General features: G+C 44.9%; 1 protein-coding gene across 1 annotated transcript in view; it reads left to right on the top strand.

Annotated features, from left to right (window-relative positions):
• Window positions 1-14,559, top strand: part of LOC142391228 (uncharacterized) — a 153,455-nt gene that overhangs the window by 15,331 nt on the left and 123,565 nt on the right. Inside the window, exon 4 of the mRNA XM_075477003.1 lies at window positions 1,627-1,636. Coding sequence (XP_075333118.1) covers window positions 1,627-1,636 — 10 coding nt within the window. The remainder of the gene's footprint in view (window positions 1-1,626; window positions 1,637-14,559) is intronic.

The raw sequence follows: 14,559 nt of genomic DNA, 5'->3' as shown, positions 1-14,559 counted from the left end.
GTTAACTTACTAAGACTCCAGTCTTATGTCACGCTGAGCTCACTTTTTTCCCCTTTAAACCCAACTAGCAGCTCCCACTAGTGAAGTGGACAAGTGATGTGTTGGACCCCAATTTCATGGCTGTGACGACTTTGTGACGTATTAGAACCGAAGTTATAACCTGGAGTCCTTCAGACCAAATCTCTGTCACTCCCCTCACACTCCCCAGCCAGAGATTAGGGGCCCACAGTGATCTGCAGGACTTTGGTCCAGATGTTTAACACCGTATCTGACCAAGCGGAATTCACCTTCTGTAAAACATCCCATGTTCATTCCTCACATGTTGCAACAAACCTTTTTAAATGTCAGAAGTGTTCATTTTCAGAGCTGAATTGAATGCAGCACGATCTGACTGGGTCCCAGGTGAGGTTTATGAGTGTAATTAGAGCAGGTAGAGCACCAATATAAAGTCAGCTGCAGCCTCAGATGAGTTACAGCACAAATCTTCTCTCATCAGCAGTCACCAGATTGCTGTTTTTGACCAGTTTTATCTGAACTGTGTTGCTTCTGTTTTGTCTTGTTCAACATGATGTTTAAGGTTTTCTTCAGGTGAGTCTTCATGTTTGATGGTTTAGGTTTTTGTTCTCCTATATACTAAAGTTTCTTTCTTTTCTTTTGAAATCCAAACAGGATTTCCTGGCTTTGTGTCCTGCTCTTCAGCATTGGAACATGTTATCCCCCCCAGAAAAGCAAGTATATCAACATTTAGGTGCAGTTTATATAAAGGCAGCCAACATGGGAAGTTGTTTAGTCTGGACATGCTCAACCCATGATGTTGGTAGGAATGAGAGGGAAGAGGGTCTGCAACTATATTAATCATGCAGCACCAAATCTTACAATATATTAGACTTCAGGTTTAATGACCCACTTGATCTGCAAATACTCCTTTAGCTTTGTTTATTGTTACTAAACATATTGGCAGTGATACAGAGGCTACTGACAGCATGACTAACCATGCTGTCATACTTTGCTTCAACTAATTTCTGGGCTCAGGTCAAAACAGTGGGTCCTCTGGCTCTGGTAGTAGCACCTCTGGCTACGGCGGCGTCTCCTCTGGCTCTGGCTACGGCAGCGTCTCCTCTGGCTACGGCAGCGGCTCCTCTGGGTCTGGCTCCGGCAGCGGCTCCTCTGGGTCTGGCTCCGGCAGCGGCTCCTCTGGGTCTGGCTCCGGCAGCGGCTCCTCTGGGTCTGGCTCCGGCAGCGGCTCCTCTGGGTCTGGCTCCGGCAGCGGCTCCTCTGGGTCTGGCTACGGCAGCGGCTCCTCTGGGTCTGGCTACGGCAGCGGCTCCTCTGGCTCTGGCTACGGCAGCGGCTCCTCTGGGTCTAATGCTGGCTTTACTGCGCAGGACGCAGACTTTGCTCGTTTCCTTGCTGCCCTAATGAACTTGAAGATCGACAGTTCTTTCCCACAGTCTGTCTGGACCTCCGACCAGGTCCCTAAGGACACATCTGAGATGCGCACTGTATACCCTTCATCCCATGTCATCCAGTCCAGCAATGGCTACCAACGAGCCCGCGACTCCAGTTCGTACGCCAAATACTCCCAGGATGCTTTTGACCACGCTGATGCCAAGACTGGGTCTAAAGGGCAGAAGTTGTACTAAGGTAAAGCTGGACTCGTGTCTGAAGTATTGAGACTCCTGTATCAATACTGACCCCTTCTGTTTTCTGCAGGTGACTCTCATGGACACTTCCATGGAGATTCCAACATGTGGCTGAACTCTGGCAAAATAAACTTTACCAATAAAATGAGGTCTGTGTATTGAATACTTGATCTCAAGGTTTGTTTTCACTTCAGAGAGGATTGAGTCTTCACCACACCCACTGAGGCTGACTCTGCTTTTGAAGGGCAAACTGAATACTTCTGCTTTAAATTCCACCACTACATGTTTCCTTCTCCTCATGGTTGAATTGCATTACACAAACCCAGACCAAAATAACTTGAAGCTCAATACAGTGGCCCTGCTTGCCCTTATGCCATGAAGGTGTTTCAGTTAAATCTCGCTGGCTTTTTCCAAGCTTTAATTGCATATGACTCGTTAGCCTATGCTACGTAGCCTTGCCCCTCCTCTGCTTGGCACCACTTGGTGTCTTCTGTGTGCCTCAGAGCCATACATCCCTCTTAACCAACTGTCTCAACTTGCCCCCTGTGTGTGCTGCCTTTATTCATCTCACCTGGGACACCAGCTGGAGGGCTTATGCCACTGTGCTTCAGACTCGGTCTGAAGCAAGCGGATGAAGTGCTTCGAGCGGCTGGTCAGGACATGCATATGCTCCTCCCTCCCCGACACCCTGGACCCTCTTCAATTCACCTACAGGCAAAACAGATCAACCGATGACGGTGCACACCGCCCTCTCCCACTTGGATAAAGTTGGCACATACGTGAGGATGCCGTTTGTGGATTACAGCTCTGCATTCAAAACGATTGTGCCTGCCAAGCTCAAGATCCTGGGTCTTAACAACTCCATCTGTAACTGGATCCTGAACTTCCTGACGGTCAGGCCCCAAGTGGTGAGAATGGGGAACCTCACTTCCTCCGAACTTACCCTGAGCACAGGAGCCCCCCAAGGCTGCGTGCTCAGCCCCCTGCTCTACGCCTTGTTCACACAAGACTGTGTGGCCACTTTCACTGCATGAAAAGGGGGATTTGTGGATGTATGTGGCCCCTTACATGTCCGCATACGTTAAGCCCCTGCATTTGCGGTGGTAAAAGTGAAAACTTGGCCCAAGTTGTCGCAAATTGACCTGGCAACTGCTCCCCCATGCCCCCCTCCCCTCCCCTACTTAGGAGAGCCTTTAATATGTAAATGCCAGTAATCAGGTCGGGAGCTGCCACATTCATTTTCAAGTGGGGTGAGGTGAGGTGGGGGGTGGGCAGGCCTGTTTCTATAAGTTCATCACCATCACCTCCAACTCCAGCCAAGTTTGTTGCTGTGTTGTCTTGAAAAATTAGAGGTGCACGCTGTCTGCTGGTGACAGGTGATGCATATCTGGGGTTTTTTTTCTATCAACACCACTTTTGTTATACCGGTTTTTGTGGGCAAAATTCAAGGATTCAAAGGTTTATTGTCATGTGTGCAGTTAGAAACGTGTTTCCCTGAACAATGAAATTCTTTTCTTTGTTGCCCGCACTCGATGTCCAAATGTATAATAATAAAGATAAGATAAAGATAAAATAAGCATGCAACAACAATATTCTAAAAGGTTTCTTAAATAAAATAGAAATATAGAAATAAAAATATAGAAATCTGGCCTGTATACATAATGTGCAGTAGTGCGCTCAGTGTTTTATTGTGTATGGCTTAATTCGGTGTCACAATGGTCACAATATCGCCGAGGTCTTTTCTTTGTCCTTGCAGAGTCCATTTTTGTGTCAAAACAGTGCAAATTGCCAGCTGTGGTCAGACAACATTAAATAGCAAAAGGACGGGAGGTTGTCTCGCGAGTATTCCGTGTAATGACGTATACGCATATGATTGGTGGAGCTCAACGGCTCGCATGAGCTCTCGTTCAATCATGTATGAGAAACATTGTGTCGTGCAGTGTAAACAAAAAGTTTAAGGAGCAGATCTGGCGGCAGAAAGGCAGACAGAAATCGCTGAGGTCCCGTGCTGTGAAAACTGCCCTGGTTTGTGGCATACAATGGCTGGAAGACGACTTGCTTTCAACTCCCCAGCAACTCTCTGCGGGTCTACAGGTTTGTGTGTTTTTTTCTACTTGCACATGACCATTTGATTGTTTAATTTTAGTCTTGTTGACACTGTACAGCACTTGGGACAGTTCTCACTGATTTTAAATGTGCTGTATATTAAACTTACTTACTCACTTGCTTACAGGCAGATCAAATGAAAGTCCTGTTGAATGCTATGACCGGGATGTCTCGTATGGTGGCCAGCACTGTGGATACGGTCGTGGAGAGTGTGCTGGAGGGAATCGACCAGAGATTCGCTAGGTTGGAGGCAAGATGGCCGTCGAGAACGCACTGGAGTTACATTCCAGAGAAGTTGAAGAGCGCACCCCCAAGAGAAGGCGGATACAGAATCCGAAAATCGCGGTAAGAGTAGGTTGTTGACTGTGGCTTTAGGCTAAACTCAACTTAATTGTGTCCATCACATGAAAACCAGTGTGAGTTGCTGTATTTAAAAAAAATTATTTTGTGTTTTCAATTTATAGGACGCAGTTCGCCGCCTGCATAACTCACCGTGGCATTATAATCCAGATCAAGGGTAAGAATAAGTGAATGTTCTCCCAATATCTAGTTGAGTTGGACCCGATGTTACGTTTATGCAGTTTTTTTTAATTAACCATAGGCCTGTTGTTTTTACAGGCTACTGTCACCTCACAATATGGATTTAACGAGTCGCTTGAAGGAGGCGGTGTCAAACAGTCCGAACTAGGTAGACGGGGACACTATCCAGGGTGAGCGGCGCTGACTTTTTCCACGGCTGGCACTGATACTTTTAAGCACTGGTCATTTTATTCATTCCTATTGTTTGTTTGTTTTTTTAGCTGCGTGACGGACCTGTGTGCTGTGCTACAGGCGCGTCTTGAAGCCAACCCGAAATACTCACAGTCTCACCACAGAAGAGTGAAAGAGAGTAAGAACATATACGCTGTCAATATGACTTTTGTTACTTTATAGACAAGTTTTCAATATGCTGTGCATGGCTAGACTACGTTTTGATTATTTATTGGTTATTCCAACAGCTCCCAGAAGCCAGCTTCTGATCCAGGATGAGGACGTCTGACAACTCCCGCAGACTCTGCAGGGACCGGAGTAATGCGAAGAATGCGGATTCCAAACGGCGGCGTTTAGGCTTATTGTGTATATTGTAGGCTACAGCAGTGTGTGTACATAGTTTTCAATTCTTTATTATCAACATGGTTCTTATTACAATGTAAGCTATGTACATTGTGTGGTGTGGCAATAAAAGCGCTTTTTAAAAAAAAGTTTCCTTTTTCATTTCCTCAATAGATTCACGTCATTCATGCCTGCATTAGCCTAGTCATAGTGCAGCTTATAAGAATGACGTGAATATATGAAGTACACAAACATCCCAGGAATATTAGTAATCATAATCACAATTATTAATCATAATTGCTGAATGATATGCCCATATAAAGTATGCATATATTAACCTAATTGGCCAATGGGCAGTCAGCTTTACCGACAGTACAGGAGCTTTTTCATGTAATCACGTGCCTTTTTCGTCCAATACCAGCGAGGCCAGTGAGAGGTCCAGGCACTCTCACAGCGGGGTGCTAATGGCTCAGCGATTGAGAGCCCGCCGCGAGTCGGGTTCGTTTCCGACGATTTTCTCGCTCAACAAACTTAAAGTTTGTCTGCCTGCCAGCGCCCAGGTGCGTCCGAAAATTAGGCAAATTCGCGGATGTTCACTGCCGTCCACAGTGACACAAATCCCTCTTTTCGTGCAGTGTTTAAACTCCAACGTCATCATCAAATTTGCTGATGACACCACCGTCCTGGGTCTCATCTCCAACAACGATGAGACTGCCTACAGGGAGGAGGTCAGTACCTTGGCTACTTGGTGCCAAGAGAACAACCTCTCTCTCAACGTCGGCAAGACGAAGGAGATGATTGTAGACTATAGGAAACGGCAGGAGGGGCACGCCCCCATTCACATCAACGGGGCTGAGGTGGAGAGGGTTTCCCATTTCAAATTCCTCGTCGTGCACATCAGCAATGACCTAACCTGGAGTAGACATTCTGACATGACAGTGAAAACTGCCCAGAAGCGCTTTTATTTTCTGAGGAGACTCAAGAAGTTTGGCATGTCTACTAAAACTCTCACCAACTTCTATAGATGCACTGTCGAGAGCATCCTCTCCGGCTGCATCACTGCATGGTTCGGCAGCTGCTCTGCTGAGGACCGTAAGGCCCTCCAGAGGGTGGTGAAGCCATCCGAGCGCATCACCAGCTCCTCCCTCCCCCCGTGCAAGGCATCTACCACACAAGATGCCTGAGAAAAGCACGGAAAATCATTAAGGACCATAGCCACACCTCATATGGACTGTTCAACCTTCTGCCATCTGGTAGACGCTACCGGAGCATCCGGGCTCGGACTAGGCAGATTTTTTTTTTTTTATGCACAATTTTTCTACTTTATCTTCTTCCTTGGTTTTCATTCACCCTTCTCAATGTATTTAATGCTGTTGGCGACGCCTCGTCACCAAGAATTTCAATGTATAGTATGACCCTGTGTCTTTGTACAAATGACAATAAATCTTGAAAATCTTGAACAAGGCATCACATCTTCCCATGTGTGGGATATTCATCCTACACATGACTTAAATCTCTCCTTTGTGCATTGTTTTTCCTGTCTCCACCTGAAGTGCACACATGAAGATGCATTCTCAAATGCCCTTGAGTGCAAAGCTACATGATCAATTTGGAGGTCTGGAAGCTGACACCCTCTCTACCTTTAAGATTATGCCTTAAACTTTGTTTAAATCAGAACAATGGCTAATGGGATTCCAATATATCAGCACTTTTCTCCTTAAATCAGTCTAACATAGAAAGCTGGGAGAAGACCGAATTACATGCATTTCAGATCAGTAAAATGTATCAAATCTGATAACCGGGACGTCTTATGTGCAGATGTTTACTTTTCTGTGCGCATCTACATGTACTTCTATAGTGTAAAGTGCTGTGGGATTAATTGCATTTTACACATCGTTAGGACTTAGTTTTGGTCCCTTCATTGTGTTAGTTAGAACATGGCTTGATGTCATTTCCCGTTGGTTGTATTTTCTCATGGCACGTTGAGTTGGTTTTCGTCAAAGGGTTGCACGTGTTGAGGGACACTTGCTGCAAAGGAAATATTTTGATAGAACAAGAATTATGTATCAAAAGCAAAATAAATGTCAAAAACTGACTTTTGCTTCAGAGATCGGGCGTGTTCAGGGCTGTGTGGCCGTATGTGAGAGCAGTGGTCACAAACAAGCTTTTTATAGATAGAGAAACATCTATTATTGTATTTTGACTTCTAAAATAGATTCAGATTCAGAAAACTTTATTTATCCCATCAGTGGGCAATTAAGTTTGCAGTCCCAGTCTCCATCAATCAACATTAAAAAAATAGAACTATACTGTTTAGAACAGATGCACACAGGGAACAGAGGCTTTTGACAGACACTAAGTTATCTGAGAGTCCCATTTTCAGCTGCAGAGAACAATCACATCAGGGAAGTCAACGTGCAGGCTCAACAGCAGCCTCTCAAGCCAGCTCTCTGGTAAAATAGGGGAATCTCTTCGCTCTACAGCCTGCAGGGGGCGCTTACCTACAATTAAATCACTTCACGGGAAGATTTTTGGAACAAATTCTTTAGAAACTGAAGGTGACAAATCTACGATGATCTTTGTAATCACACAGTCTTAAAGTGGAGCTTCTTCTTATGTTTCTATGCAGCTTAGCACTCACATCATGATGACTGGCGTGTGGAGAAATCCTGCTCTTCAGCACATTTTATTTCACATCCAATAAGGTTTAAAGTTCACATTTTTTTAGCTTTGATGCTGCTTCCCGTCCTCAAAACCTGGGCATCTGGTGTGCAATTTAATGCAGTAAACACATGCAACACATCCTCTCGCTTGGAGTTGCTCCAACATCATTCCTGGACCATTTATGAGCAAAAACTGCTGGATAGAAATTGAAAGCTAGATGAGGAGCTGGGTACTGGGAGAGCACCATTAGTTCTACCAATACTTTGCTCAGTGAGTTAGAGCAGAATAGCAAATGAAAGATTTCACGTTTATTCAGTAAACCATGTACACTTCCAACTGTACAAGGACTTGATAAAGCTTACCCAGGATGCCAACAAGGAAATTTGACTTCCCATTTAGAAGTTGTAAATTGAGAGGATGCAACATCAATAGGCATGTTCTGGCACAACTGCAGAACCTGCCATTACAGAGTGGAAAGGCAACAAGTTGCCTATTAAAGCACAATTGTAGAGTGGCGCAGGGTAGGGTGGTCAAAGAATATTCTAAATTTGAATAGAATGACGGGGTCTGGGACAGGTCACAGGAGCCGCACTGTCTGGTAAAGCGTCACTGCTGAAAGTTGACTTATGTGAAGATGGCAGAAAGTTCAGGGCCCAACTCAACTGCAGGCGCAGAGAAAGTGATTTTAATCCCCAAAAATATGAAAAATCCTTTCTGGAAATACTTCAGATATTGGTCGGTTGACATATTTTGGAGCCTCAAGTTAAAGTTGTATGGAAGCTACGGTTAGCTTATCATTCGACCACCAGCAACATGTTACATCTTGAAAATGTGCACCCAAGTGAACATGGCATTGAAGTGTATGGACTCAGAAAAAATGGAGCAGGCCTTACTGAGTTCATTTGGGTACACAGCTGCATAAGTTCATGGTGTGCATAATTGTTGCGCGCGCCTCCGTGTAAGGCACGGACATAGACTGAGAAATAAACACTTAACACAACCAAATAAGGAAAGATTTGAACGGAGACATCCTTAAGTTAGACCATATCTCTTGGCTAAATGCCTGGACCAAGACAGTGGCCTTTGAGCAAGGCACGCTCTTAAAAGAGAGGCTTCCCTTCAGGACAGGGAGAGGGTTTTTTATCTGGCTAATTGACACACTCTCCGGGAGATGCATCTTTTCTGTAAATTTGAGACGGACCTGACGACAGAAATAAAGATCTTTGTTCGACGAAGTCCGTGTCAGCAGACCTCTTCACCACTCATTTCAACATCGCCTCGGCGACCTTCCCTCATATTTACTGCAGCATAATATTAAACTCAAATACGTTTAAACTACCTATACAAGTAGTTATGTCTCGTTGTAGTTTGTCTTGCCATTGACACAATGCCGTCAGCTGGCTGATATAAAGCCCCCAGATGTGTATCAGACATGCGCAAATACAGATTTTTATTTTTCCCCCCCATTTTAAAAAGATTTTTTGAACATGAGCAATTTTTACAGTCATAATATATGGATACTGGGAGACAAAAATATAAATCATGTTCATTAACTACTGGCTAGCCATTACTTTAGCATTCCGTCTGCAGGGTTTGGGGAAAAAACCCTGACAAGGTCATATGACAACACTGCCAAAGACAGCACTGGCTGTGGCTTAACTGCAGAAGAATATTTAAGGAGTATCCAGCCAAGTATTTCAAGCACAACGTTGGTTTGGCAAGCCTTCCGGTTGGCGACCGTGCACTCCGCAATCTGTGCCCGGAGTTACGTGGTGGCACAAAGTTGTACCAATTTCAAGCATGCACTGCATAGAAGGGGTTGTGTCTGGCTGCCATGTACAGGTGTAGAGAAATGTCTGTAAAGGATGCTGTAGCTGATCGCTATTGTCAATTGAGCAAAGGTTGCAACTATTTAACACCTTCATAGCAATTCCTCTCAAGATGCAGAGCTTTGAGAAGCCATGTTTGAAACCGAAAGCAGAATGTCCGAGTCAAATATGACAGGTGATGCCTGCCATTTGCCTTGAACCCAGATGGTATACACAGGACATTGTTTCCCTTAATCATTCTGAAGCAAGATCATTTCACAAGATTTTATTCAAAGACTAAAAAGAATCTTGTGCCGTTGGGATTCAGCTTTCCAATCTGAAACAGAACCAGATTAGTTAGAGCATTGAGATAAAGACATTTGCAGGTACCACTCAACATACCCTCTGCACATCATGTTCAGCTCTAGCGGGCACTTGGGAAGAACTTCTTCTGCTGCCCAGAACCATGGCTGTCAGTAATATGCTCCTTCAAGTAGTGGACATCCTGAAAGTAGTCTTTGCCCTTCTCATGCTGCTGGCTGAAGGTGCTGTAGGTTCCAGAGGGGTACAAGCCATACAAAAGCCTGTAGTCAAAGTCAGGAGATCCACCCACACCAAAGCGTGGCACCAGTACGGTTGCGGATCCCGGTCCAGACCCTTGGCGGTCATCCGGGTAGCCGAATTCCTCCGTCTGCTGCTGGTAATTCCCGAGTTCAGCTTCCTTGGTGACACTGGAGGTCTCCCCTGACTGGAGGACAGGGCCAGGTGGTGACAGAGGGGCTGCAGGGAGAACGTCAGTGAGGCTGAGGGCTTGGGCTGACGCATCCTCAAAGACTGAGGGAGCAATAGCCCACTGGGTTTCTGTGTGGAGACATTTCCCAATTAGTCATTTTCACAGCAGAAGTTCTGAAACCACAGAGTCTTAACATATTCTTAACTAAGCAAGATTTGCTAGTGACTACATGAAAACGCACAGACACCTTTAGGCTTCCAAACATATTTTGGGCCATCTACACTCCAAGCAGGAGATTTACCTTGTGGTCCAGATTGGGCAGCTCCAGGTTGCAGAGTGCCAGCGTCAGATCCTACGTCAACAGGTACATAAGTGACAGCAGAGTATCCTGTTGCAGGCAGGCCAGAGCTCAAGCTGCTCAATGCTGGACCCGTCTGAACAGCCTGTGGGACACCAGAAGCTTGCACAGCCATTTGCACGGGCACAACGGAGCCAGAGCTGCTGAATCTTGGGTCTGCCTGAAGAGCACCTTGGACAAGGCCAGGAGCTTGGACAAAACCGGGAGCTTGGGCAACCAGTTGCGTTGGCACAACGGAGGCAGAGCTGCTGAATCTTGGATCTGCCTGGAGAGCACCTTGGACAAGGCCAGGAGCTTGGACAAATCCAGGAGCTTGGACAACCATTTGCGTTGGGACAAATGAGCCATAGCCACTGAATCTTGGGTCTGCCTGAAGAACAGGTTGACTTACACCAGAGGCTTGCACAGGTGTCGCCATATAAACGTCACTGGAAGCAGTGTAGGGCACGGTCACCGGGCGGCCAGCGGCTGCTCCCTGGTAAGAGCCAAAATTACCTGCAGCTCTTGTGCCGCTGCTGCTCTGGCCTGCTGATTTTGAACCTGGGTGCATGAGAACAAGTTTAGCAGAAGCTGATTCAAGCAAGCATGTAATGTTTTACCACAACAGATGATAGCACACCTTTAGTGGGAAAACCCCATGTAACAGCAGTCAACAAGGCAAAGAGGGAAACCCTGAAATTATGTACAACAAAGAGTAAGAATGCAATATTAACTAATGTTTCCAATCAATCAAAAACTGTGAAAGACAGCTTGTGCTTATACCTCAGGAAGAACCCAGCAGCTGTCATGGTGAAAACAAGCTATGAGAGGAAACAGCAAGGGTGAAGGTTTATAAATAATGCCACAGACCAGCCCAGACCAATCAAAGCTTAACGTGCTAACAACAGACAGCTGCTTGTGAGGGACTATCAGGACAGGTGGACGCTGGAGGCTCATCTGGTTGCTCTGGTATCAGCCTCATTCAGTGAGGTTACATGGCACCAGCCTTGAAAGTAAGCCGGTGCGAGGCGGTGCTGCGTTCCTGTAAAAGATTTCGGGGCGGTGCGGCGCACCGGTAAGATTTGATAAGGGTTTATTATGCTGAATTAGAAAAAAAAAAAAAACACAAAAAAAAATAAAAAAAATGCAGTAACGCTCGCCTTTTAAGAAGAAAACATATCTAGGCTACCCACAATATGTCATTTTTGACCAGCTCCGATGAAGATAACAGCTTGGCTTGCTTAAAATAGTCAAAGGATCTCCGGCGTGCGCCAGCTTCCAATTGCCATCCAGTAGCCTATGGTAATCAGTTTTCAAAAGGTCTGCAAATATCCCATATATTTTGGTCTTTCTGTTGGTGCCTTTCTGGAGCTTGCGTTCCGTTTGTCTCCATCTCCTGCCCGCGCTTGCTCCGCAGTTAGTTCTAGTGAATGAAGTCGTCTCGACTCTTGTCTTTAAAACTGTGTCAGCGAAATGTTAAATCGGCTTTTCAAAAACTGCATGTTTTTGTGATTGGGTGGCATACTGAGACATGTCTTCTACTCGGACAAATAATAAATTACTCTTCTTCAAATAGGCTGTTCACGCTGTTTGTAACGGGGGCACAGGTGAGCATAGAGCGTAGGCCTATGTCCGCTTAAGTGGGCTACAGGACCGTAAGCTTGTGATTTAAATGTGAGCATGCTTTGTAAAGTAAGCACGAGTTTTCCTGACACCCTAAAAAGTATTCATATGAGCCCTCTCACTCCCTGTAATATTTACATTTTAACGTGTTAAAATATTTACAGTGTATCAACTAGACAGCCAATATATGTTTTCAGAAGCTGATTCAGGAAGTGCGTGCTGTGAAGAAAAGCATTGTGATACGGAGAGATAAAAGAATGCAGAAAAGAATAACCGAGCTATTTAAAAGAAAGGACCGAGTTATTGAAAATGAAAATCAGGAAAAAGTCAGAAAAACAGATGGCTCGCTGCATGCAGAGTAACGTTGCAGGTGCAGGACCGTCAACAAGTGATGCTGGGCCTGCTGCAAGTACCGCTGACCCCCCTGTTTGGTCAAAGGAGCAATTTGAACAGGCCTACTTTGATTTTTTTAAATATTTTTTTTGTTTTTCCATCATTTTGCATTTTTCACTCCAGTTCCAAATGTACTGAAAATAAAGTACTCACAGTGAAATATTTACAAACTGAAATATTTTGTAATGTCATTTTTTCACATAGAACACTTAGGAAGGCCCACAAGAATGTGAAGTAGTTAAGAATATTAAAAAGTCATGAAATTGGTGTGAATCGCCTCTGAACAACACCCCCGGGTAAAATGGAGTTAAAAAATAATACAGTGAGTGACACACCGGACATTGTAGCACCGGTAAGAAATGAAAACTACTTTCACCCCTGGATGGCACTGAAAGAATCGGATTAAGGACTAAATTACAATAAGACTGAGTTATTAAGTTCATGTATACACCTTAATCTGACAAAAAATTGGATCGGATCGGGTTACTCACGATCGGATTAAGACCCTGAGATAACTCGGTTGTGCATCGCATTTGTGCAATAAGCATATCATCACAAACAAAATGTAGAGGGATGTAGCGTCATTTTGCCCTTCGTTTCCCATCTTTCTCGAATGCCTGAGTTTGTTGTTGTTGTTGGTGGTGAAGAGGTCAACCGGAAGTGGCTCTATTAGCTATAGTTTAAATGGGTACAGCGCCACCTATCGTACCGGGGTATGACGTGCTTTGTGCCTATGATTCGATTCATTCACAGCCATATATCTAAGGATAATTCCCTTGCTCAAATAAGGAGCATAACCCAACTATAGCTATAATGGATTTAATCTCATCATATAGACCCACTGAATATCACCTCTCACCTCACCTCTGACACATTTAACAAGTTAACTGAGGCCTGTAGAGTCTGAGATGTAGCTCTTATTGGTCCTTTAAAGGAGACATGTTTTGCCCTTTTTGGTCCAATTTCCCGAGGTCTTACTGAAATGTGAGACAGGCTTTGGTCAAAATTCTTGAGAAAGCCAGATTCTTGTTACCATGGTAACTGCTGAGCAAGCTGCGGGGAGGAAGAAAATTGGTTCAGAAGAACGTTACTCTGGTAGAATGGAACAACAACATCAGTCTGAACTGGAGTCAAACCCTGAACAGAAGGAGCTCCCAGAGGTTCCACCATCAAAGCTGCAACAGGATGCTGGGGAAGCGTTAGTTTATGCTTCTTTGTACGTTGGCTAAGGACACACTGTTATGCTGGCTGTTGCTGACACGAGTTTATATCATACAATGTATTTACATGAGTCACCCGCATAGGCGTAGGAACTGGCGTAGACGTGCCCCCCCCCCCCCCCAATACTGGAGACAGTAATTTATGACATATCTGTCAGGTCTTGATATGTGTCCCCCCCCCCATGTTAAACTCATTCCTGCGCCCTTGCTGCTTCCACATCTCTTACTGTCTGTAATGCAGCTCCAGGTGTTTATTTGATCTTTATTTATTTGTCTTTTCTGGAAACATCTGATCACCTCATGACACACCAGGAAGTTAACCAGCTTGGGCTGCTGCTGATTGGTTGGCAGACACCTCCGTTTCTGTTTGGCTCTCAGTCTCCATGTTGCTGATCCTGGATCTGCTGAGATGTCCCAGCAGGCCATTGTTGGCTTTGATCCTCATACATTTAACTTTGTCCTGAGAAAGGACAAGTTCCAAAAAGTCAAACAGGGAGTGCTTTTGCATTTGACGTAGCCTATATCATGCCGACGTTCATCTGGAGCTGCAGTTTTTTATTTAGTTTCAGACTTGTTGTTGGATTGAAATGTTAATGAGTTTCTGTGACAGATGGGCTCCAGCCCCCCTGAAACCATGTAAAGCAAATGCAAGGATGGAGAGTTTGTGGGACATTTATTCATTCATTCCACTTCAGTATTTCTCCAGTTTTATTCAGCATTATATCTGTTTTGGGGAAGATTACAACTTTAATGAAATCTTTTTGTCCCATTGGGACAACCAACCGGAAAATTCTTATAAGTGAACAATACAACAAGTTTGTGGTTGAAGTGAACTCCCTGTGACCTCAGGGAGGGTATAAAAAGACTGCCGCCTCTTCCCGGTACTTCCAGCAGGGGCTGACAGCAACTCCCATCGGTCCAACAACAACACATCTCCCAT

This window comes from Odontesthes bonariensis, chromosome 11, assembly GCF_027942865.1.
Source record: "Odontesthes bonariensis isolate fOdoBon6 chromosome 11, fOdoBon6.hap1, whole genome shotgun sequence".
Classification (NCBI taxonomy): domain Eukaryota; kingdom Metazoa; phylum Chordata; class Actinopteri; order Atheriniformes; family Atherinopsidae; genus Odontesthes; species Odontesthes bonariensis.
Note: the sequence above shows the minus strand (reverse complement) of the source record. Positions and strands in the feature narration are given on the sequence as shown.